At 35.1% G+C, this 24,361-nt stretch overlaps 1 protein-coding gene across 1 annotated transcript in view; it reads right to left on the reverse strand.

Annotated features, from left to right (window-relative positions):
• Positions 1-3,162: 3,162 nt before the first annotated feature.
• The window catches only part of SEL1L (SEL1L adaptor subunit of SYVN1 ubiquitin ligase), a 36,015-nt gene continuing 14,816 nt past the window's right edge, over positions 3,163-24,361 (reverse strand). The window contains exons 10-21 of the mRNA XM_026664336.2: positions 24,193-24,347; positions 21,187-21,243; positions 19,769-19,837; positions 17,608-17,685; positions 15,814-15,876; positions 15,251-15,338; positions 14,255-14,403; positions 12,535-12,700; positions 10,705-10,779; positions 10,100-10,272; positions 9,505-9,633; positions 3,163-7,086 (exon numbers count right to left, since the gene is read on the reverse strand). Coding sequence (XP_026520121.1) covers positions 6,883-7,086; positions 9,505-9,633; positions 10,100-10,272; positions 10,705-10,779; positions 12,535-12,700; positions 14,255-14,403; positions 15,251-15,338; positions 15,814-15,876; positions 17,608-17,685; positions 19,769-19,837; positions 21,187-21,243; positions 24,193-24,347 — 1,406 coding nt within the window. The 3' untranslated portion in view covers positions 3,163-6,882. The remainder of the gene's footprint in view (positions 7,087-9,504; positions 9,634-10,099; positions 10,273-10,704; positions 10,780-12,534; positions 12,701-14,254; positions 14,404-15,250; positions 15,339-15,813; positions 15,877-17,607; positions 17,686-19,768; positions 19,838-21,186; positions 21,244-24,192; positions 24,348-24,361) is intronic.

The following is a 24,361-nucleotide window of genomic DNA, read 5'->3' on the forward strand; positions in this document are numbered from 1 at the left end:
ACTGTAGCAAGTAAAAAATAATTGATAGCTTATATGTGCAAATCCAGACACTGAAATGCACTTTTATTAATCTTACGTTCCAATAATAATAAAGAAGCCAATGTGATTAGGAATTTTATGTAAATTATATCAGACAACATCAGCTCCAGTGTATTTGTTGCTTATAAGAAATCTTGCTTTAATATTTTGTAAGTTGGCCTGAATCACCTGTGTGTAAATTGGGAAGGAGGGGTGGAACTCTAGTTTTACTGGACTAGAAAGAGAATGAATATGTTTTAACTGCAGCAATCCAGGGTAAGTATAGTACATAGAAAAAATTGTAAATGATTTCTGCATATCTTTATTACTTTTGACTACAGGTAGCCCTTGACTTACAATCAATTATTTAGTGATTACATTACTGAAAATAGTGACTTACGACTGGTTCTTAAACTTACATTGTAATATTGAAATAGTCATGTGTTTAGAATTATAAAAATACTGTATGCTATTGAATTTTAGAGCAAAAGCTTCTTATGTTATATCTGTAACTATTGAAAAAAGTTGAAATTACTTTTTTTTTTTTTACTTTTTTCCTCATTTTTTGGATTTTTCCTTTTTTATTTTACCTTTTGTGGAAATTTAATAAAGTAACACACACATACACATACACAGTCACTGCAAGGAGATTGGTTGCCATATAAATTATATACATAAACCAACAAATTATATATGACAAGGAGAAATAAAATTTGAACCAGTTTGGTCTAGTGGTTAAGGCTAGAAACCAGTAGTCGGAGTTCTAGTCCTGCTTTAGGCATGAAAGCCGGTTGAGTGACTGGGTCACTCACTCTCTCTCAGCCCAATTCACTTCACAGAGTTGTGGGGAAAATTGAAGAAGGGAATATTAAGTATGTTCATCGCCTTGACTTGTTTATAAAAATAAGAAATGTGGAATAAAGAAAAAAAATCTACAACAGTGCTGCCCAATTTTTAATTAAAGAAACCTACCATCTACAGGAATATATTCAGTGCTTTTAAGATGGACAATTAACAATTACCTGAATTTGATGAAAATCTAAATCAATGTAGTACTGTTCCTTTAATATGAAGGGTCAAGACAATGATAAAACCAACAGGATTAGTCTATGTCCTGCAAAAAAAAACCCAACAACTTTGATATATTTATTGAGATGGGCAGCCATATATATTGAGTAAATAGATAAAAACATAAAAAGCATGGGTTGAAAATATATATATTTTTGGTACAATACTTTTTAAGTAGTTAATATAAATTTTCAGTATCATTTAGTCAGAATAGGGCAGGCACACCTATTGGTCTCTGTTATTTGATAAACTCAACTGTGCAACCCAATACTTCAAGGTTACTGAGGAATACAAAAATCAAGCTACAGCATATATTTCTTTTCCTCCTGCTCTTTTGAGCCAAGACTCTTTGACAGTTCTTTTCTCAGCCTTGACATTGAAGTGTACCTGTTCCACGTTTACATAATGATTCTGTCTGACTAAAAACAGCTCAAATGTGAGTCAATAATCTGGGTAGTTCATGCTGGAGAGGAGGAGTCCAGATTTGAACAATTTCTCCTCAAATGTACAAGCTCATGCCTGTGACTTTGGGAGCGTTTTTTTGCAGATCAGTAAAACAAAAAGTAAAAGAAAGGAGTTATAGAATTAGACCATATTTCATTCTGTTCAACATTAACTCATTTTATCATTTTCCATTTTTTATTTTTTCACAGGCAAAAATTATAAACTTGATTCATTTAAAATACACACACACACCACGCACAGCACAATCTAGGCAAGAAATATTCTAATTATTTTATTGGAAATTTAAGCTAGCTCTTATTTCTTTTAAAATAAATGCAAAATATCCACATTATATTGCAATTTCCTTTTAAAATATCTCAAATCACTTTTAAAAATGTGATTCCAAAAATTACTAAATGTCATGAATATAAACTAAGTCAGACCAGGAAACAGAAAAATGAGCCCAATAACTCACATCTAGTTTATTCTGTATGTAAAGAAAAAGTGGAGATGCTAAAAAAACTGAGTAATGCAAAATAAACAGCTTTGTCACTTATTTTAATGACACCTTAATTAAGGGTATATTCAGTTTAATAGTTAATATTGTCTATTTTGTAACACAAGTGCTGGATTATGTTAATACTATTGAAATATTTTTAAAGATGTTTCAAAATAAGTTGGAAGTAGATTGGGATGGTTATGTTTTAGTGAACCTTTAGAACTATTGACATACAATGATTTAATTTCTATTTTTACCTCATGCAGTGATTGACTGGCAGTGCTGTTCATTGTGACAGGCATCTGACTTAAATTTGTCACCAAAAATCAGGTTAGGGACTTGTTTAATATCACAGCAGCACTGTCATGGCAATTTCCCTAAGCACATTGAGTCTTCCATTATAGTATGCATTAGAGTGGTTGCTCTTACAACTATCTAACAGAAAACAGCTTGCCTGAAAGCATTGAGGTCTGGCCTTATTACATTATGGCTCGCCTATTTCAATCTGGTGTTACAAATCTGCATTATTTCTCAAATACTGGTGTTTTTTTTAAATGTAAACTCTTTGAAGTATAACAAAACTTTGTAGTAAAGTGATATTTAAAGTTATCAGGAAGGCTGTAGATAAATGTTTGTTCTTTAGAGGGAATGGGAAGATTAGTATTGTACAAAGAATTTCGTTCCCATGGTGACTGCTAAACAGAGCATACACCCCCAAGGGTTGTGAATGCCCACAAACATATGCTGCCAGAAGGCAGTGGGCTGTTCTTTGCCCATTCTTATGCTGGAAGCTGTTCTTATGGACATAAACTGCTTTCTTTTGTCTAGGCTTATTAATGTATATTATGTATATTGCAGGCAATACAAAATATCACTACAAATGATACACATATAAAAACAATGCTCACTTATTGTTCCAACGCATTCATTGGGTATGAAGTACATAAATACATAATTCATAGCAATTATGTTATGAACCATCATTGGCAGGCATACATGATGGCATGTATATTTTAAAACTCAATGAGAAAATAAACAATGGATTACAAATCATTATTGAATTTGAAAGATGGGAATGTACTGTTTTATCAAAAATATCTTTAATAAAAGGCAACACAAGTTCTCTTACAGCATTCATTACAGGCCAATCACCAAAGTGGCATCTTTATTTAACAAGATATAATACAAAATGAATCTGTACATTTCTCTATTAACAGATTTTGTTTACAGCTATATTACACTTTTCCAACCTTTATACTGCATCATCTTAAATACAAAAGAAAATTTACAAAACCCCTTATACACACTTAACAATTTATCCTTTTGCCAATGCATGTCAATCCAAGTCACACAGATTTATTTCCTCTCTGCAAATGCATTCATTCAAATCATACACATTCTTTGAAATAAAATTGTTTATTGTGCTGTTTAAAATATTAAAAGACTAGAAGAACCTGACACGGGGATCATTACAAATAGCAAGCGGAGCATTTTGGCTCAAGTCCAGCTTCAGATAGCCAGGACTTGCAGCATGTTTCTATCAATATTAATTTGCACTAAAGCCTTGTGTTCAGACAAATGCACCAAGCTTTCCACTCGTATCAATTGAATCATTTACACCAGGGATCTGTGGCATAGAGGTACATGGTCTTAGTATAATAGTGTTGCATATGCAAGTGCTTGCACCTGCTTGAAACCTTACAGATTCAGCTATTGGATCTAACAGTGATGGCTACACCTTTAGTCGGAGTGTGGTACATTTGATTTCTTAAAATGCAGAAAAACTTGCTCTCAGGTTTCTTACCACTATTAAGGAACAGAATTAATACACTGGAATACATTCTCATAGATCAATATTCATCCTCATGCACAGCCACATTACAAATTCTAGATTAAGATGCATTTATATTACAGAGGAGGAATGCAGATCCTAACAACCTCACCAATGTGGTAAAATGTTTGCCATAATTTCAAATACTTTTGACTAAATCCTCAAAACAGTTTGGCCTACACAGAATAAATTTTGCCATACATATGCATAGCATGTTAATGCAGCTAACAATCTGAACTGTAATGTTCAAACAGTATATAATTATATTCCCCAAAACATTCTTCTGATATTTTCATTTGGTAAAATAAAGAATATTTTTTTTAAAAGAAAGGTTGGGTAAGAAAAATTACGAAGTTTAAACAGAACTTTAATGCCTACTATAAACCAATTCTATGTTCTAATCCTATTTGGCCTGCTATAGCCATTTTGTTTTTGTAGTAACAGCCTTTAAATTCCAGTAAGTTTAGAAGAATGCCTTTCAATTATAACAATTTGTATTCAGAAAGTTGATTCCTGTCAACTAGCCTATTTAGATTAAGTTTAATTCACCCTCTTTCAGAAAGTAAGTGGGTTGCTTTCTAAACTACTGCATATTAAAATGAACTAAAGTACTTCTATTCTGGTAGTGTTCATTTTAATTAAAAATAAATGGTAAAAGTTCAATTAGAATAGATCAGAATAATCAAAGATACAATTGTCTAGGCAAACAACCTGAAAATCTACAAATTCTTAAATCCCTGAGTTAGCCTGATGCTTTTCAAAAAGCACATACAACTTAAATCAATATTTTTATATTGATGAGGCAACACTAAAAACAGGAAGCATGAATATTGCTTAACCTGACTTTTGAAAGCAAAAAGTCAAAAGGGTGTAAAATGTGGCAATTTTGTATTTTCTTTCAAGTGCTAGAAGCAGGATATTACATTAAGTGAAATTTAAGCATATAGAATCCATTGTTACATTCCTGTAATTAAGCAGCAGAAATAATAGCTCATCATAGTAATTAAAAGTAATGTCAGAAGGAAAAGTCATTGGAAATTTTTCATCATTTTGAAAAATTACTTATATTTCAGAAAAAAACAATTTCAGTATGATTTGGATTTTATTTATGTTAATAAATGTTTCTGGAGTTCATCACCAAAGAGTTTATACACAATATACACAAGGGCAGACCATTATTCAAACTAAAGACTTGGGACATTTTTTCCATTTGCACCTTTTATTAGAGAAGAGGCAAGGTTTCTTGAGACAAGGTTTTTTTTCTTCTGAAATAGCTAAGTTTTCCACAAATTATTTAAAAAAAACTACAGCCCAAATATCTGAACAGATTTTTGTTTCCTTTTTTTTGACATCTTATATTCATTGCAAGAAATGTTTCATCTTATCCAATGTGTACAATAGAAAGTTCTGTCTACACAACTACCTTTAGTAATACTGCTGCTAAGACACATGCCTTGCTGTTAAAACAGCTTCCTGTAGATATAATCAAGCCTGTTAAAAATATCCTTGTATTTTAGATTTATATAAACTCAATTTCTGTCTCCCCACTTTCATTATAAGGGGACTTTTGTTGTTCCTGTCATGTACTCTAAACTTACACAAGGGAGCCTACTGATATATACAGAAGTTGCATACTTCTTAAATGCACTTAATGAGGTTTAGTTTCCAGAGAACAGCATTTAATTATATTTTTCTAGGGTACTCCAGATTATATAATGATGCACTAGTAGCAAAAAGTATTTTTTTAAAATTAGGCCTTCAGCTAAAATCTGTTGTTTTCCTAGTATAGTACTTAAAATCTTCATAAATTAATATTACAGCAAAAATAATGTTATTTTCATGACATTGCAAGGGAAATTTTGGGATTAGATTTTCTACTGCAACTCATATAACTCATCACTGTTTTGAAAATGTCCATGTTTCAATCCTAGCCATGCGTTCTATCCCTATTTTGCAAAAGTTTAAAAATCACATGCATTCTACCCAAATCTGGTATAGCTGTAAGGTTGTTATAAAACAACACTGTTAGGATAGCCTACCATATGCATACTCACTGACTAGTTCTCAAAGAGCCATGTGCAGTATAACAGAGTGCATATTTTAAAGAGATATGTAGATAGCAGTTACATTAATAACACTTACTTGCACAATCTTCTACCCAAATAAGTCTGAATCATAAGAATATATTATGATGGACTGAAAAGCAAACCAATGATATCCAATGAGAAAATACTTCAGAAAAAAACCACTGAAATAAAGAGGTTGATTAACACTGGTTGTTTTTTCAGCCCATTGCTTGGATAACCTTGGCATACTTGTGAAACAATAAAAAAAAGGAAGACTAAACAAGCCGCCTTGTATACTTGGGAAAAGATATACCAGAAAGATTGAGTGTGCATAATTCAAGCAAGTCTGAATGCTAAACAAAAAGGTTTCATCTTATTTAAATAGTCATTGCACAAATGTAGTTCGTATTTTAAACCTGACCTCTAGAAAGAGTAGCCCATGAATATATATTTATTTATAAGTGGTCATTCTAAGTTAAAGCATCCAGACCCTCATGGCTGATGCCATTACAGAGGTTTATGTTGGTTTCAAAATAATTGGGAGAACCATAAAATAATCACAATCACAAACATCTGGAAAAGACAACAACCATTTACTATAAAGAGCACAAGGTCTAATGTTCTCATATTAAACCTCATAATATTTTTGAACAATCAAAAGACAGTTGAAAAGGGCACTGAATGAACTAAATATAGTAGGCATCACTTTTGAAGTAGCACACTTCTTTTTCACAAAATCTGTTATTCCATTGGCACTGAAATAACATTCCACTCCATTTAAAAAAAGATGCATATCCCTGAAAAAAGGCATAATTCTAAACTGCTTTCTCAATTCAATACTTTTCTGAATCTTGTGTGCATGTATCTATTTGATCTGAGTGGGACCTTTGTCATATGATCACAAAAAGAGTCCTAGCTAGAAATTCCAGTTCACTTTGTTGAATCTCCAGCTGCTACTATTGGGGTGGCTGGGGTTCTGGAGCAGGTTCTTGAGGAGGTACCGCTGGTCGTGGCCCCGCAGGCCTTGGGACTCCTTGATGTTGCCTCTGCCTGTAAGCTATTACTGTGCCCAAAAGTAAAGCAATGATGGTCATGAGGTAAAGGTCCCACTCAGGGCCGAAGAGTTGGTCCATGTCCAGGTGTGAGAATATCTCCTTGACCTAAATAGAAATATGAAAGGGGGGCAGTGGGGAGACACAATTAATTATTATAGTGTAACCACAATGTGTATGAAATTCCTCATGGTTTCAGCATCTTTCTAAATGACAAGAGTGCTATGTTTGATGGATAATAACAGTGCAGACATAGACATTTGATAAGGGACTCACTTTTACAAACATGTGAGAAAATAAAATAAAAAAGCATTATTTGAAAAGACCAAACTGGATCTCACCTATGGAAGCTATATTATATCCAAATACAAGGGACATTAAAAAATGATTAGATATAAAGAATTGGTAGATGAACAGGGGAATTAAAAACACTGGATAAACTAAAAGAACAAGAGATAATATTAGACTGGTGGGTATATTTGCAAATTCAAACTAAATTTAAGAAAGTTGTAAAGGAGCTAGGGATAAAGATTTACAAAAATTGGACCAAATCTTGACAGTCAAGGATATAAAAATTATAACACGAACATATAATTATTTACTGGAGGTAAAACTAGAGGAGGAAATTGTTAAGGGACCAATGATTGCCTGGGTGAGAAATGTGGGTCATAATATAAATTTGGATGAGTTGGGAAAAAACTTGGACCGAGAACTGGAAGCTGACTTTGTTGACGGAATTCAAAGAAAATCAATATAAAATGTTTTGTAGATGGCACTTAGCACCGGCACAACTGGTGAAAATGTATCCAACCTTGAAACCAGAATGCTGGAAGTGCAAACAAAAGAAAGGAACATTTTTCCATATGTGGTGGCAATGTATAGAGGTCAAAAAATACTGGAAGAAAATACAGAGATGGCTTTTTGAGATTACAAAATATAAATTGAATTTGGAACCCGAAATATTTTTATTAAGTATGATCAAAGGAAATTTGAGTAAAGATAAAAGATACCTTATTGTACACATCTTAACTGCAGCAAAAATCACGTTAACACAAAATTGGAAGAGTGATAAAATATCACCAGATGAAGTTTTGATTCAAAAAATAATGGACTGTGCTGAACTAGATAAATTCACTATGGAACTCAAAGGCAAAGAGGATCAAGAATACTATGCGACATGGGAGAGGTGGTACGAATGGGTGAAGGATAAGGATAAAAATAATGTATAGTCACAAAATAAGAAACATGTATATACAATGACACAATAACTGTTAATAGAAATGAGATTTTTGTATTTTTCTGTTTTTAAAGAATATTTTTTTAAAAAAAACAGTGCAGCAGAAATAATTCAATCCTGGTACGTTTGATGCAGGAAAATATTTAGTTTCAAATTAAGAACAAACCTAATAAATGAGTTCAGATCAGTCACAGTTAGGTGCAACTGATGCCCAGAATGTTTTGATTGTTCCAGATTTGGGATAAAACATCTGAAAGAGGTGAGACATGTGCACATGGCCTTCTCTTTTCTCTACAGAGCAGCTGCCCGAGCAGTGTAGGCCTAGTGTTCTCAGTATATCTCCAAGTTTTCCTTCAACTGCCACCATGGCTCATGGACAGCCTGCACATACGTCTGCGCATATGTCTGCACATATGCACTTCCCTTAACACTAAGGAAGCTTCCACTACAGCTGATCTCATTTGCTGGTCATCCCCTTCCTCTCTTCCACTGATTTATGTGCCTGTCTGCCTATTCTTCATGCTGATACTTCTGTTGATAAAAATGGGCTCCTACAATGGCATATTGCATTTTCCTTTAATTTCCCTCCCTCTCTTTGGCTGTCAGTATCCTTGGCTTTTTCCCCATTTCACCCAAGCCGCTTGTGCCTAAAAGAAATGACACACTTGTTTCCTTCTGTGGACAGGCTAAAATATGCTATTTTGCTAAAGCTTAATAGCATTCTATTTTCATGCTCACAGACATCCTGAATGTCTTCTGGAAGGATATACTGGACTAGATGCAATTTTCATACTCTGTGCTTTGATGGTAGGAAAAGTCTCAGCTGAGAACTTCCTTCTCAATATATTCTGAGGCTAGACAATTTTTGCAATACTTGGAATAGCATGTTTGGGTATCAGAAAAGTTTCTCACAAGGATTAATTAGAACAGCCAGTTTTGTGCAGTACAAGTAGTCCTTGGTTAAGGACCATTTGTTGAATGACTATTCCAAGGCACAACAGTGCTGAACAAGCGGTACTTACAATTGGTCCTTGAAGTTCTGGCTAAACTGAATTGAAATCAAAAGCATTACATCTGACCAAGAAATACAGATTTCACACCATTACCATAGAAATGGAAATAAAATTCAAAATATTTTCTCAGGCCAATCCTAGAAACTGTTCTGTTAAAAACCATTTATATTTTAGGTGTGTGTGTGTGTGTGTGTGTGTGTATGTGTGTGTGAAAGAAAAGCTATCACTACTACACAGATTACCTTAAATAACACCATTTTCTTCATCATTACTTACATTGGTTTCCTGCACATACTGGAAGGCATAAATAATTCCTAACTTGCAAAGTGCAAGGAAGACAGGAACCTGAGCATCAGGACTAGCATCAGCTGCCATATCATAGAAGCGTTTTGCAAGGTGAATGTCCTACAACATATACAATACATGAAATTTGCAAAAACAGAGCTAACCAAATCATATGAATATGAATACAGGGAATCTCTTTTCTTCCTTTGGTGTATATCTCACAAGAATTACTTACGTGAGTTAATGGGATAAAATTTAATATTGTTTTTTTATAATGCTTATGACAGTACAATAAAAAGTTAACAAGAACTTTGGAAATTATGGTTTGAAATTGTTATACCTTGTGATTTTGGCTGCCATTACCATTTTGCAATTTTATCCATCAAAATAATCTCTACTTGAAGAATAATATAATAATTTGATTATTTTGTTCAAATGTCTGAAATGATTACTTGCAGAATCTTCTGAAGCTTGGTTGAAAACCATATGTTTATTATACTCTTGTTTAAAAGCAGAGGATTCTGAAAGTCTTTTGAAACCTGTTTGTGTTATTCCAAAATATGGGAATAACTATGCACTTGCTTACCTGCTTAATCCCAAGTCCTTTTTCATGCATGTATCCTAGGTTGAACATGGCTTGGGCACTGTGCTGTTGCTCTGTTGCCAGGCGGTAATGAATAAATGCAGTCTCATAATCAACTTCGGTGCCAAAGCCGTAGAAATGATAATCACCAAGTTTTAGTCTAGCAGCAGTGTAACCTATCAAGAAAATAAACTCTATGAAAGGACTTGTGAGTAATACTGCTTATTTTCCATTCCTTTCAAGATGTTCTGATTAATGCGGAGAGAACAGACTTGCCCTGAAGACAGAATTTGTATCTGCCTCCAATTCCTATTATTTAGAATGTGATTTCTAGGTTGAATTACTTCAAAAATGATGTTTTCACTTCAAATTGACTATGGCAACTAGTACAACGAGCATATGGATGCAGAAGCAGCCTCTGATACCCCAAATCTATCAAATATATTTAGATTCAGTTTTCTATTAAAAGATGTGACACATTTCAATCAAGATCTACTTTCAGCTGTTAAACAAATACTACAACACACCTTAGTATAATAAAAAATCATCCATAACTGTTCAGTTCTTGCTATTGCTAGGAAACTGGACTAAATTCTGAAATGACTGACCTTGTGAGGCTGCTCTGTTCCAGTGTAATAAGGCTCTGGGATAGGTTTCATTCTCTTCTATTATGCTGGCTTCTTCTGTAGTGTGAGGAGAAAAAAGTGAGTCAGTAAAGGTCCAAGTTATTTCTTTTCCTGTCATTTAGTATTAATCATGTAACCCATTTTGCTGTTCTTCCAATGAGCAACACAAGAATAGGAGATGAACAGAACTTGAACCTGAATTACCTAAACATGGAATCAATACCCTTGTTTGCAAGCATGTTAATTAGTTGAGGGATTGTGGTCATCACTTGATTAAAACCCAGTAAAATCAGAGCTCACTAGTTGTCTCAGATGCCTGGACAGAGGATTTATCATCATCCTATTTTATTATGAGAAAAGGCCAAAAACACAAAATAAAAATAATAGGCCCGAAGTTCATAAACTGAATTCTTGGATGGAGCAAACAAAAACTTCCAGAAGTTTTTGTATATTTAAAAAGAAATGTGGAAAGGGAAATTATTGAATATGTGACTGGAGAGTTATCTTGGTAAGGTTATGTAATTCTAATTAAGTAGTAAAAAAAGTAAGTGAAATCTAATTTGGTTTCTGACTTTACCCTTAGGTCTCAACTGCCATTTAATGGTGAAATATAACTTTCAGCTTGGCAAAAGGTTGTGGATCCTGAATTTTAGGCATTTTGTCAAATGTATACAAAAACCAATTGCAATCCAGAAAATAATATTTTGGGCACATCTGAAATACACATTGGATTTAAGAAGGAATACCCTTCATTTCTACTCTAGTGAAGAAATGCAGAAATGCTTGTTCTTATACAAACTGTTTGGGCCCTTGTTGTCTGTGAATTTAATTTATATTAGCACTGCCTTGCTCATATAAGTCATGCAAAAACCATATCGCCACTGAAGTCGGTTATGAGATTAACTTTCATAAATTGAATGGGATAGAATGAATTTAGAAGCTGATGCAATATTAGATAACTGGCTAAACAGGTTTTTTTATTTTTTTGCAAATATAAAGTTATCTAGGCTACTTAAATTTGACCTAAAGGTTTACAGCACTAAATTTCAGCATTGCTAATAGACTCTGCAAACATAACTATTAGTTTTTGTTGCACGTAGGATGGTAGATACTGATAAGCAAAAAACAGAGGAGATGAATTCAAAAATATATGCATGTTAATTGATACCTTAATGTGTTTTGGATGAAATCTATTATTAAGGGGATAAGCAGAAAATTTACATTGGCTGAATCAGTTCAGTAGAGTTTGCTGTCTGTTAACAATGTTAAACATCATCTGTTTATGTATTTTCAACCATTCATTATTCAGTACTGGGAAGAAGTATTAATTATTAACTCTTGGTTATTTTTATATAGTTAAAAGTCTACAAATTTATGTTATTCAATTTTATTAAAATAAAACTTGATTTATAATTAGTAATTGATGTATTGACATCATCTATATATATGCATATACACATAATTGAAAAAGGAAATAAAATGAATGTTTTCATTTTGAAATGGCATTTAAATAGAATTTTTCACTTGAGGCTAAGAGTGTAATTGAGCAATCAAAGGGGAAAAAAGAAATATTTATAGTTTATAGTTCTAGAGTACTAATTTCAGGATTCTATTGAATTTTTCATTTTTTTTTTCATGGGGTTATGACTGTGTGGATTTATGCTTCATTCATAATTCATATGAATATTACACTGATATATCACATGCATTTGTGCATAGGCAAAAACAGCTAAGCAAAAGTAAGAATTGGATGCTAAAAATTACCACTGCATTATACTAGACCAATAACTCAAGGAACTATTTAATCCTTACTTTGATCAAGAATGAAAGCAGCATTGCTTTGTGCAACCTCATAGCCTTGTTCTGCCAAAAGGAGATACTGAACAACCGCAGAATTCGTATTGCCATCTTTATAGCTGTTGTAAGCAGTCATGAGTCTCTCAGACCAACGGCCCCGTTCACACACATTTTTAAACAGCTACAGGGGGGGAAAAGGTAATTTTAATTGCTTTAGTGGTTATTTGGAAATATATTGTAGTTGTAGAAACAATTATCTTGTTCATAGATTCTGCACCAACATTCAACAGTGATGCAAGAATGAGTAAGAATAATTCAAGCATTAGATAGAAAGATTATCAAACCTGTTTAAGAACTCACTCAACAGCACAAACTCCCAACAAAACTTATTTTAATGTTTCTAGATTACATTAAATTTTATAGCATTGAACTTTTTCAAACAAGTTCCACAGGTTCATTCTTGAGAAGCCATCAAAGGTCCAGAGTTTGGTGCATTTAGGGAAGAAGAGCGAATAGATTTCATCAGTAGATGCTGCTGTTTTAGTAAGCTAATTCTGTTGTTCGAATTCCTCTTAGAATTCATCTTACTTTATGTGAAACTTTAAAGAACTTGGAATAGCTCATGTTAATAAGCTGGCTGAAATTTAAGCCTTTTGTTATCCAAATCAACAGCAGAGACTTCAAATTTCTAGGTTCTATCATATCTCAAGACACCTAACATCAAAAACGTCAATGGACACCTAACATCAAAAACGTCATCAAAAAAGCACAACAAAGAATGTTCTTTCTGCGCCAACTCAGAAAGCTCAAACTGCCCAAGGAGCTGCTGATACAGTTCTACAGAGGAATTATTGAGTCTATCATCTGCACCTCTATAACTGTCTGGTTTGGTTCTGCAACCCAACAAGACAGACACAAACTTCAGAGGTTAATTAGGATTGCAGAAAAAACAATTGCTACCAACCTGCCTTCCCCTTAGGACATGTATCCTGTACGAGTCAAAAAGAGGGCTGTGAAAATATTTACAGACCCCCTCACATCCCGGACATACACTGTTTCAACTCCTACCCTCAAAACAATTTTACAGAGCACTGCACGCCAGAACAATTAAGACACAAGAACAGTTTTTTTCCTAAACGCCATCACTCTTTTTAAACAAATAATTCCCTCAACACTGTCCAACAATTTACGAAGTCTGCACTACTATTACTATTAATCTTCTCATCACTCCTTATCACCCATCCCCTCCCACTTGTAACTGTATAACTGTAACTTTGTTGCTTGTATACTTACAATTTATACTGACTGTTTCCTAGTATGATTTGATTGCTTATTTGTACCCTAAGACTATCATTAAGTGTTATATCTTATTATTCTTGATGAATGTATCTTATCTTTTTATGTACACTGAGAGCACATGCACAAAGACAAATTCCTTGTGTGTCTAATCACACTTGGCCAATAAAGAATTCTTTCATTCAAATAGATGACTTCATTCTTTAAACAGAAAACTGTATTCTTCATAGAAAGCCAAGCCCTGCATTTCATTTGAATATATTCCAATTAAAGTATTTCCATAGTAATACTAAATTATTTGAAACAGTTCATTGCCATTGTACATACTTATGTGGCCCCAAGGATGACCCACCTTAACACAGCATTCAGAATTTCATTAAAACAAGTGCAACACTGTCTATTGATTGTCCCTGCATTTAGGAAAACAACCGATTCTTACCTCAACAGCAGTATGACAGGACCGCATGACTCCAGTGCCAGTGGCATGCATCTGTGCTAAATTATAGAACGCCAGAATATGACCCCCTTGAGAAGCCAGGTTAAAATATTTATAGGCTTGCTTATAGTCTTTCTTGACACCAATGCCATCTACAAATAGAAAAGAATCAGCAGGAGTAATTGAACTGATGTCTTTTGATCTGTACACTCTAAATTTGATCAATGTTGCTATTTCATTTAGTTGACAATAATAAGATTCACCAGTTCAGTCTGAAATTAAAATACATAATACTAAATGAATTTATGAACCATTCAGTTTCCTATAATTTAATAATGAGTTTGATGCAAACCTGAAATCTTGCTTTCTGCTTGACACATTATATTTGGTGTCCTAAGTTACAGTTCAACTTAAAAGAGCTCAGCTTCCTGATCCACTTCCTGGATCAATATAATCAAAAGCAGTAAAGAAAGACTTTAGGTTACCAAATAAAACTTGTCAATTTCAGTCTATGAAAATATGAATTGTGGCTTCCATTTGCTTTGTAATAATTTTCCCATACTATTTATGAATGAGTTTTATTCTTAATATCTTCATTAACTTCATAATCTGTCCAAAGAGTTTCATTTATTAGGCAGTTCAGAAATAAAATCGTACATAATACCCCTCAAATAGCTATACACTTATATTTATTTTTCCAATTGTGAAACAGAGATACACTCTGATCTGTTATTTAACATTATTTAAGGATACATGTTAAAAGATCAATAATACACAGGCAAAGGAAACTGATTCAACAGTGATACTTTTTAAAATGACATGCTTTAAAGATTAATAACCTACATTATCGGCTATTTTTATGAGATGAAAGTTATAAATATTTCATTCTTAAAAAAGAAAACCAAACTCAATTATTCAATTACTTCTAACATCTTCCTATAAGAAAATGACATATCCAGTTCCAAAATGTAAATTCTGAATATAAGAAAGGTCTCTTACTATAGTACATGGAGCCCAATTGAAGCTGTCCATCGACCCATCCTTGCTCTGCTGCCTTCTGGAAATATTTCAGGGCCAGTTCATAATTCTAAAGGGGAACACAGATGATGGAGGATCAGTCAGGATTCTACACTGAAGTACAGTAAAAATCTTCACTATAGTCCTAAATCTCTTTTATTATATTTTAATGTGAACACATGTATTGATTTTAAGTGATGAGTAAAATATGAATCTGACTATGCATTTCATAGCTTCCATTTTCTTACACTTTCATTTGATCCCATGTTGTTTATTCTGCCAACTTTGCCACCCTCAAACATCCAAAATGTTCTTGGATACATTTCTTCTTTGCTACCTCTTATACTTGGAATTGTTTACCTGAACATTTCCACCCACCTAAAAGTATATTTTTTTTTCTAATTTCCATTTCAAATGGAACTTTTCTTTTTATACATTTAAGTGTAATGCCAAGGGCTATATAAACAATATGATTCTAATATTGCAAAACCACCCTCCTCTTTTTTTAACAGAGTTGTTACTGCCATTTTCCTAAGCAGACTTACCACTGGAACACCTCTTCCATATAAATAAGCCATTCCCAGACCACTCTGTCCTACTGGATTGCCCTGAAATACAAGAATGTGATTAAAATCTAACTCAAAACTAGTAACTTGTAAAGAGAGGATGGGAAATAAATATTCCAATCCTGAAAAGAAGTTTTTAAGTTCAAAACAATGTCATGTTTCCTAGGTTTTATTTTAATGTGTATTTGTTAAACTAGAAACCCCTTTTCCCAGGCTTGCCAATTATATTATTTGCAGTGGGAAATTTAAAACTGTTTGAAAAACTTCTCCAAGCTCCCTGAGGTTAAATTCATGAAATGTTTTGAGTTTTGTTCCATATAACAGGGGTCCTCAACCACCGGGCCGCGGACCGGTCCCGGTCCGTGGAGCACTCTGTACCGGGCCGCAAAGAAAAAATAAAATAAAAAAATGGCGGCTTTCTTCGCCTTCGGTGAATGCTGCTGGGATCGGGGATCAAGGACACAAATGAAAGAAGGGGAGGGAGGAAACAACCGAAGCCTGTCCTGCTCTCTGGCTCAGCAGCTTCGGTTTCCTCCCGCCTCGTTCCTGTCTCAGTCGCTCTCTCGCTGCTCCACCAGCCCAGGAAGAAACTGCTTCAAAGAAGCCGGGGGGTGGCTTTTCCTGTCACCGCAGCTCCTCCGAAGCGCCCGTTTACCCCCACCCCGCCCGCCCGCGTGCGCTTCAATTCAGTGCTCCGTTCTGCCTGCCTGTGTGGTTGTTTGGGAGCAGCTTCGGCTGAAAATAATAACTATTTGCCTCTTTTTATCAGCCGAAGCTGCTCCGAAACGAAGGCAGGCAGGCAGGCAGGCAGGCAGAATGGAGCACTGGGTTGAACCACGCGCGGGCAGGCGGGGTGGGGTAAACAGGCGCTCGGAGGAGCTGCGGCGACAGGAAAAGCCACACCCCCGGCTTCTTTGAAGCAGTTTCTTCCTGGGCTGGTGGAGCAGTGAGAGAGCGACTGAGAGAGGAACGAGGCAGACACCTGAGGGAGGGAGGGAGACACCTGAGGGATGGGGCTGAGGGAGGCAGGGCCGAGGCGCTCCCTGAACTTGGTGGTTTGCTGTCAGACGTTTTATTACCCGACTAGGTAACAACATCAGATGTTACCTAGTCAGGTAATGAAACGTCTGCAAGCAAACCACCAAACTCGGATTCCCCCCGTCCTTGAAAAGTGTTTGTGCTTGAAACTGGTCCCTGGTACAAAAAAGGTTGGGGACCACTGCCATATAAAACATAAAATATGCAAGATACTGAATCAATGGGGCAGTTTTGCCTTGAGCAGAAGACAAACATTCTCAATTTTGTTCACTTCATTACTAAATTGAAGAATGTCCAGTCTTAGCCTATCTTTAGTCCGGTAATACAACTATCATTAAAATAGTATGTCAGGACAAATTGGACATAAAGCCCTTGAAGAAAATAATCAAACTTGCACAAACAAATTATACTGTGTGGGACAAATGACAGACACCACGGTCACTCACATGTCTTACACATATGAGTAATCATCATGGGAAGACAATAGGAGAAACCACTTAGCTGGTTTAGTAATTAATGTGGAAGGTCATAAATAGAGAGTACTGAACGTTTGTGATTTTTGAAAAAATCATTTTTTATCTGGATTTTCTGAATATGTCAGAAACAACAATTTTCCTCAAAAACAAATACATTATGTGTTTGTTGTGTGTAGAACACTTCATTTCAAAATGATTGGCTTCCAGAAATGCGGTTGTATACATTTGAGTTCTTGTAACCAAGATTTCAGCAACCTACCATGTCAGCAGCTTTCTTAAAGTACTGAAGGGCTGTTTCATTGCTTTGAGGTACAATATCACTTCCTTCTGAATACATCTATAAAAACAAAACATAACTTAAAGTTATTAAGAGTCTAATTTTATAAAAAAATATTTATTCTTTGGCATAAGATCTGGCCCATTTAACGCAGAACTTCTTTTAATTATACTGAGATTAATAAAAACCATAATAATTTCATTTAAAAGTTGTTTAAATGTAAAACAATTTTGTATAATTGTTTTAGTTGATCAATGCATGTATCATTACAGGATCTTAGAAGAAAGATCCTTCTTTCGAGAGAAAGAACAGCCTATTGTCCTTTCTGCTAAGATTCCTTTTGGCTTGATCTAATGGAGACATCCAATAATGGACTAATATTCCCCTCTCATTCTGGAAGCAAGATTTGCATGATCCAGATTTGCCTCTAGGATCGGTTTTCCTAGTCTAACAACTTTTATTTTGTGATGGGAAAAAACAAGTGAAGGGTCCATTAAAAAAGAAAGAGAAGGGAGAAAAATCTCCTTTCAACCCATGTCTCAAAAACTACAGTGCAGAAGAAACAGCATCTCTGTATCTATGTACACTTTCCTGCAATTGTTAAAGGTCAGCCAGCCATTGATATTTTAAGATGTAATTCTGAACACCTGTTTCATCAAACTAATAGAATTCTACAATAAATGTGCAATATTCTTCTCTCAATTTAGTATAAGAAAGTATCCAATAATAAGATGTACCTAGGTAAATCTCAACTCTTGGGAAGTGGCTGAAAATACTATGGAGAAAAGTATGTCAGATTTTCTCCAGGAAAATTGTCTTAATCACAATTAGACAATGTGTGACTTATTTGATAGACCAGTAAAATCTGAAGATACGTGAAGGTTTCTACCATAACAGCAGCATAAAATTGACTCCTATGGTTAAATTAGCAGTCTTTTTCTCAATAAAGTAATCCTTTCAATCCTCTTTTAGAGTCTAAAAGAAATTATGAATAAAATTAAGTGTATCAGAGTCATGAAAGTAAAGTAAGCTTAGCAGACACAGTACCAGAGGTGGTATTCAGCAGGTTCTGACCAGTTCTGGAGAACCGGTAACGGAAATTTTGAGTAGTTTGGAGAACCGGGAAATACCACCTCTGACTGGAGAGTTTACAGTATCCTTCCCCTGCCATACCCACCAAGCCCACAGAATCAGTAGTAAAAAAATTTGAATCCCACCACTGCACAGTACCCCCTGCCCCAATGGTGGTTGGTTGTTCTCTGTGGGACATACCCATCTTGTGGTCTGAACACCTTAACTGGTTTACATAACCTCACTAATCCTGCAAAGCTCAGTAATGGCAGACCTAATTGATACTTATGAGGACTGCAGACCATTCATAGCAGCATTGAAAAGAAATTCCAGAACAACTTGTGAACTATTTCTGTATTTTTGTCAAGAAAACTATTTGAAGGTGACTATGAAGTCATACAAGTTGAGCTTGACATGAAAGTAAGGTTAGTTTTCAAGGTTTTAAAAAGGAATTACACACAAGTCAGAAGCAATAACATTGATATTTCCATCCCAAACTGAGGTCCTAGATTATGCAAGTAGATTGTGAAAAGGTTGGGTTCCCCCATTTCATACCCTCATTACATAAATGGATAATTTATGCATATATAAAACTGTGAATGTGGGTTAAGTACAGAAATCTACTGCGTAGATTTTGTCGATTATATCTGGTTTTGTCCATTATACCTGAATTTTGATAAACTGAAGTACAGAGTTTAGTGTGAAGTTTTGAAGAGGGATCTTGACTATCTCCTGAATAATAATGTATGTGGCAACTATAGTCAGGACAGATAGGATTTGTAATTTGTAATTATATTATTTTGGTTTACTTGGACTTTGTATAAAATACCAATTCTAGAAAAATGTTTATGGCAGCTAAAGCTGTTCCCTAGATGGCCTAAGAAGGTTTAAGCCTTCTTCATTCTCTGTTGAAGTTATAATATCAGACACTGCTTTTCACAGGAATATTTAAATAGACAACCAGACTGACATTTAGCCATTTCTTATTTTCTATAGCAATAAATCCTTTGACTGTAGTAGTAAAACAAAAGGTAATTTCCAAACACACAACTCAAAGACAATTGTGCCTTACCTTCCCCAAAAATGCCATTGCATGTGAGTTGCCAGCATTAGCTGCTTGGTTGAAGTATTCAAAAGCTCTCTGGAAGAGAAAAAGAGTAGAAATATAAATATGTGACAATAATTTTTAATATAACACCTGACATTCATTCATTTGTTTAAAAATCTGCATTAGATTTGCATTAGAGCAAATCTAATCTAATTCGTTTAAAATCTGCATTAGAGCAATAGATACTGTATACCAGTTTTATATAGCTGAATATACTAAAATGTGCACATTCAATAATTATTTCACTTTTTACATGCTAGGGAAGTATCGTTTGTTTGATAGCCTATCCATATCCTGAGTTATTTGAAAGCAATTCCACTGTGATAAATAGTGCTTAATTCCAAGTAGGCATATCTTCAATGCACAATTTTTGATCCATCAAAATCATGACTTGAAATCTTCATTTTAATTAGCTGAAGAGTGTAAATTATGACTATTACACCATTTTACAACATGATTTTATGAACCCTTGGTATCAGTTTAGCAGAGTAGGCCTGGCCAACACACTATGAGAATGAAGGATGTAGAGGAACAAGAAGGTGTTATTCTATTTCAGAGGTATTATTTTTAAATGTTCTTCAATAGAAGCAATTCCTATTGGTACAGTAGCAATGCAAGGGGAATGAGAGCTGACAAGAAGCTGTTTGCTTTATTACTAACTATAAGTTTATAGTAAATAAATTTAATAGAATTATGTTAAACAATATATTTAAAGTTATCATCTTAGAACTGTATTATATTTTAAAAATACCTTAGTTTATTTTAGTTGCTTTACTGAGATTTTGATTGCATCATTCCAGTAGCATTTCTCAAATTTGATAGCTTTAAGACATGTAGTCTTCAACTTCCAGATTTCTGGGATTTAAGGTACATGTATCTTAAAGTTCCAAGGTTGAGAAACACTGCTTTACTTAATGTAGAATTTATTTATTAAATTTCTGGCCACAGGCATAGTCTATACCTCCTTATTTAATATCAAAATCGAATTTTTCTCTTATGTGAATTGGTCATCTTGAATTCCTACCAGCATTGTTAATAACTTTTGCTGCTTATTCAAGCAAGTGAACATCATCTTCTACCCTTCTGCATAAACTTTTCAACATAAGTCCATACAGAACAAGTTGCAACAGGCAATATGGGATGTATTCGTGAGCTGCAGTAAATGCATGCAGATCAATGTCAGGTATGAAGTATGCAATACAAGACATTTGTAACTAACTGGAATTTGGCTCCTTGTGCATTGACCACACTAAACACTGAAATACCTTCTAGATCTCTCCTGTTACATTAAGAAGACAGCTCTTGCAATAAATAACTTTTCAATTACAATTTCATTTTACAAGTTAAATGTACCAACATCTTATGTATTGCCCTACAGATACCTGATGATTTTGCTCTACTCCTCTTCCTCCATGCAGGTGCAATTGTCCAAGTCCTACCTGCAACAGTAGTTCAAACATGTTATTCAGCTTCCTATCAAGAAAGCATGAAGCATACTCTGAAGAAAAGGAGTATTAGAATGTACACAATAAAGGGACAACCTCCAAATCAAGAGGTGAAGGAAATATTTTAAAGAAAAACTGCCCTATTGCAATTTTTAAAAAAACAGTAATTTCATCTCAAGATTGATGAGATTCAATCCTTGCTAGGTTTTGTAAAAACTAATGGCGACAGGGCTTTGACACCGTCAGGTGGCAAATAAATGTAATAAATACATATCAGCCCAGGCTGTCTCCTCAGATTATTAATCAGGCTCTGCAAAAGGGTACTTTAGAACAATCAGACTGCTCATGAGATGCTTGTCACCAAATGCATCTTTTTTTCCTGAACTGTACTATAACTATGGCAGGCAACCACACAATTGGGAGAAAAGATACAACTGCCTTAAATTGCCTAAAAGTACATGATCTTCCAGTGTAATGAAGAACATTTTCCCCTCAGATCCAAAGTACAGCACAGCCATGCATCCACATGAAATTACCCCCTGTATAGTAAAAAATAATCAGGAAAAAAATCCTTACATTTATCCCAAACATCTAATTTTTTGCTGATTAACATTTCTTTATAACAATCCAAAACAATAAAAGGTGGGCAATGAGAACAAGGCAACACTCTGTACTCCAAAAATAATCAAAAGCTGATGAGCAATACTGGTTGTTATCATGAGAGTTCTCTAATAATATTTCATAAGGTATTGCTCATTACAGTGTTCTGAAATGTTGATTTGGAAATCATGTCTTTGCTAGCCTGTGTAAAATAATGCCATGCAACCACAGCTCACTATATTAAGTTTCAGGACAGAGAATGCACAAATTAGTTTTAGCAAAAACTAAATCGAAATGACTCATAGAAGTACTCCTAGAATTTTGTAGAAAGGAAAGGAAAATACTCTCCCAGCTTTATTTTGAAAATATAGTATGCTCTACAACCAACCAAGCTGCCTTTTTAAAAACTTTGGAGGAACTCACATTCTTCAAAAAGCTCCTTTAAAAAATGTTATATCTAAAGAGTATAGTTGAGTATTCCCTAATTTGCCTTCTGATAAACTCTCACCATTCCAAAAATATGGGGGGGAGAGGGAGAGGGAGAGAGAATTAGATTAGTTCATGTTGTTATTCTTCAGTATCTTATCACCATTACTATCGTGCTTAACTGACATATACCCTATTATTTTCAAGACCCTTAGTTTGATCTGATTACTTGCATCATTCTCTCAGTAACTTTATTGTTGATTTTAAGAAGAGCCCTGTTATAAAATTCTAGGTTACCTGAAGAACCATCTCATCCTGCTAGGTCAGGAGCGGCCCACTCGTGCTGACAGAGAGGGCCTACCACGGATCCTATCAGTCAAAGTCTGGCTGTTGGATCCAGAAGAGCCTTCTTGCTATAGCACCTGCCCTCTGGAACAGTGATCCCCAACCTTTTTTATGCCGCGGCCCGGTACCGGCATCAGCTGGGCGCCGCGGCCCGGTACCGGCATCAACTGGGCGCCGCCATCTTTTTTTGATGAAAAAGTGCTTCCGGTGACCTCACCGGAAGCACTTTTTCATCAAAAAAGATGGCGGCGCCAGCGCTTCCGGTGAGCTTTTCCGGGTAGAAATGGCTTTCTACCCGGAAAAGCTCACCGGAAGCACTTTTTTATCAAAAAAAGATGGCGGCGCCCAGCAACCAGTAAGACTTGTTCCGTGGACCGGTCTCGGTCCGCGGACCGGTGGTTGGGGACCCCTGCTCTAGAACATCCTATCCTCCCTCCCATGGGTGAGATCTGCTCCCACCTTCCGCTCCTTCCACAACAGCCTGAAAACCTGGCTCTGCCATTTGGCCTGGGGACCCAATGTGGGAGTATCAAACTAGAGGTGGCTGTTAGATTGATAGCAAACCCCACCTCTCCTCCTGCATTCCCTGCTTCTCCCTGCCCATCTTTTAATCGCATATTATTGTATTTCATTGTTTATTTTGTTGTGTCATTATATTGTTATTGTTACCTTAACCTTTCTTTTCATTTCTCTGTTTTTCTGTTGTAAGCTGCCTACAGTAATCCCATGGTGATAGATGGCAAATAAATTTAACATAACAACAAACAAATACAGGTAGTCCTCGTGTTACAACAGTTCATTTAATGATTCTTTAAAGATACAAAGGCACTGAAAAAAAGTAACCTTTGACCATTTTTTACATTTATGACTGTTGCAGCATTTCCATGGTCACCATCAAAATTCAGACGCTTGGCAACTGGCATGTATTTATGATGATTGCAGTATTCTGGGGTCATGTGATCACATTTTTTGCAACCTTTTGACAAAATCAAATGGTGAATCAAAAGTGGGGAAGCCAGATTCACTTAACAACCATTTTACTAACTTAATAACTGCAGCAATTCACTTAACAATAGTGGCAAGAAAGATTGTGAAATGGGGCAAAATTCACTTAACTGTCTCAATTAGCAACAAAAATTTTGGGCTCAATTGTGATCGTAAGTCGAGAACTACCTATAAATTCACTTGTTTTGTTTCTGGAGATGGGCAGTCAGAGTGCTTCTCTCTGTTGCATTCCCATCTTTATTTCTCCTTCTGTCTGCTCCAGTTGTAAACTTTCAAGTGTCTCTTCTCTGTTTCCAGAGACTAAACTGCAAGAATGTACCTCCACTCACTAGCTAATTAGTAAATCAGCTGCAACTGTAAGTCTCACCCCTCAGACAGTGAAGAAAGCAAGCAAACACAATGCAATTGAAAGAATAAAACTTTTACTAATTAGGCAAAGAAGCCTTCTTCGGTGAAGCTATTCAACTCCAAAAACTGGCCAAATTCCTTATTCCTGTTCACTCAAGTCTAAATGGAGCTCCCTAAATCACCTTTCTCTTTGCCCTCTTAGTTTGACGATTAAAGTACCTGTGCTTGAACATCTCCTTTTTCAGCTAAGAACTGATAGTATTGTATTAAATCTTCCTCCAACATTCCACTAGCCATTCCTGGATTTTCTATTTCATCTGGCAGACGAATTCTCTGAACCACTGTGCCTCCAGTCAGAGAGATATCACTAGCCACTAGAGAGAAAGAA

Source organism: Notechis scutatus, chromosome 1 (genome assembly GCF_049901735.1).
Source record: "Notechis scutatus isolate UNSWTSFEM ecotype Mainland chromosome 1, rNotScu1.2, whole genome shotgun sequence".
Classification (NCBI taxonomy): domain Eukaryota; kingdom Metazoa; phylum Chordata; class Lepidosauria; order Squamata; family Elapidae; genus Notechis; species Notechis scutatus.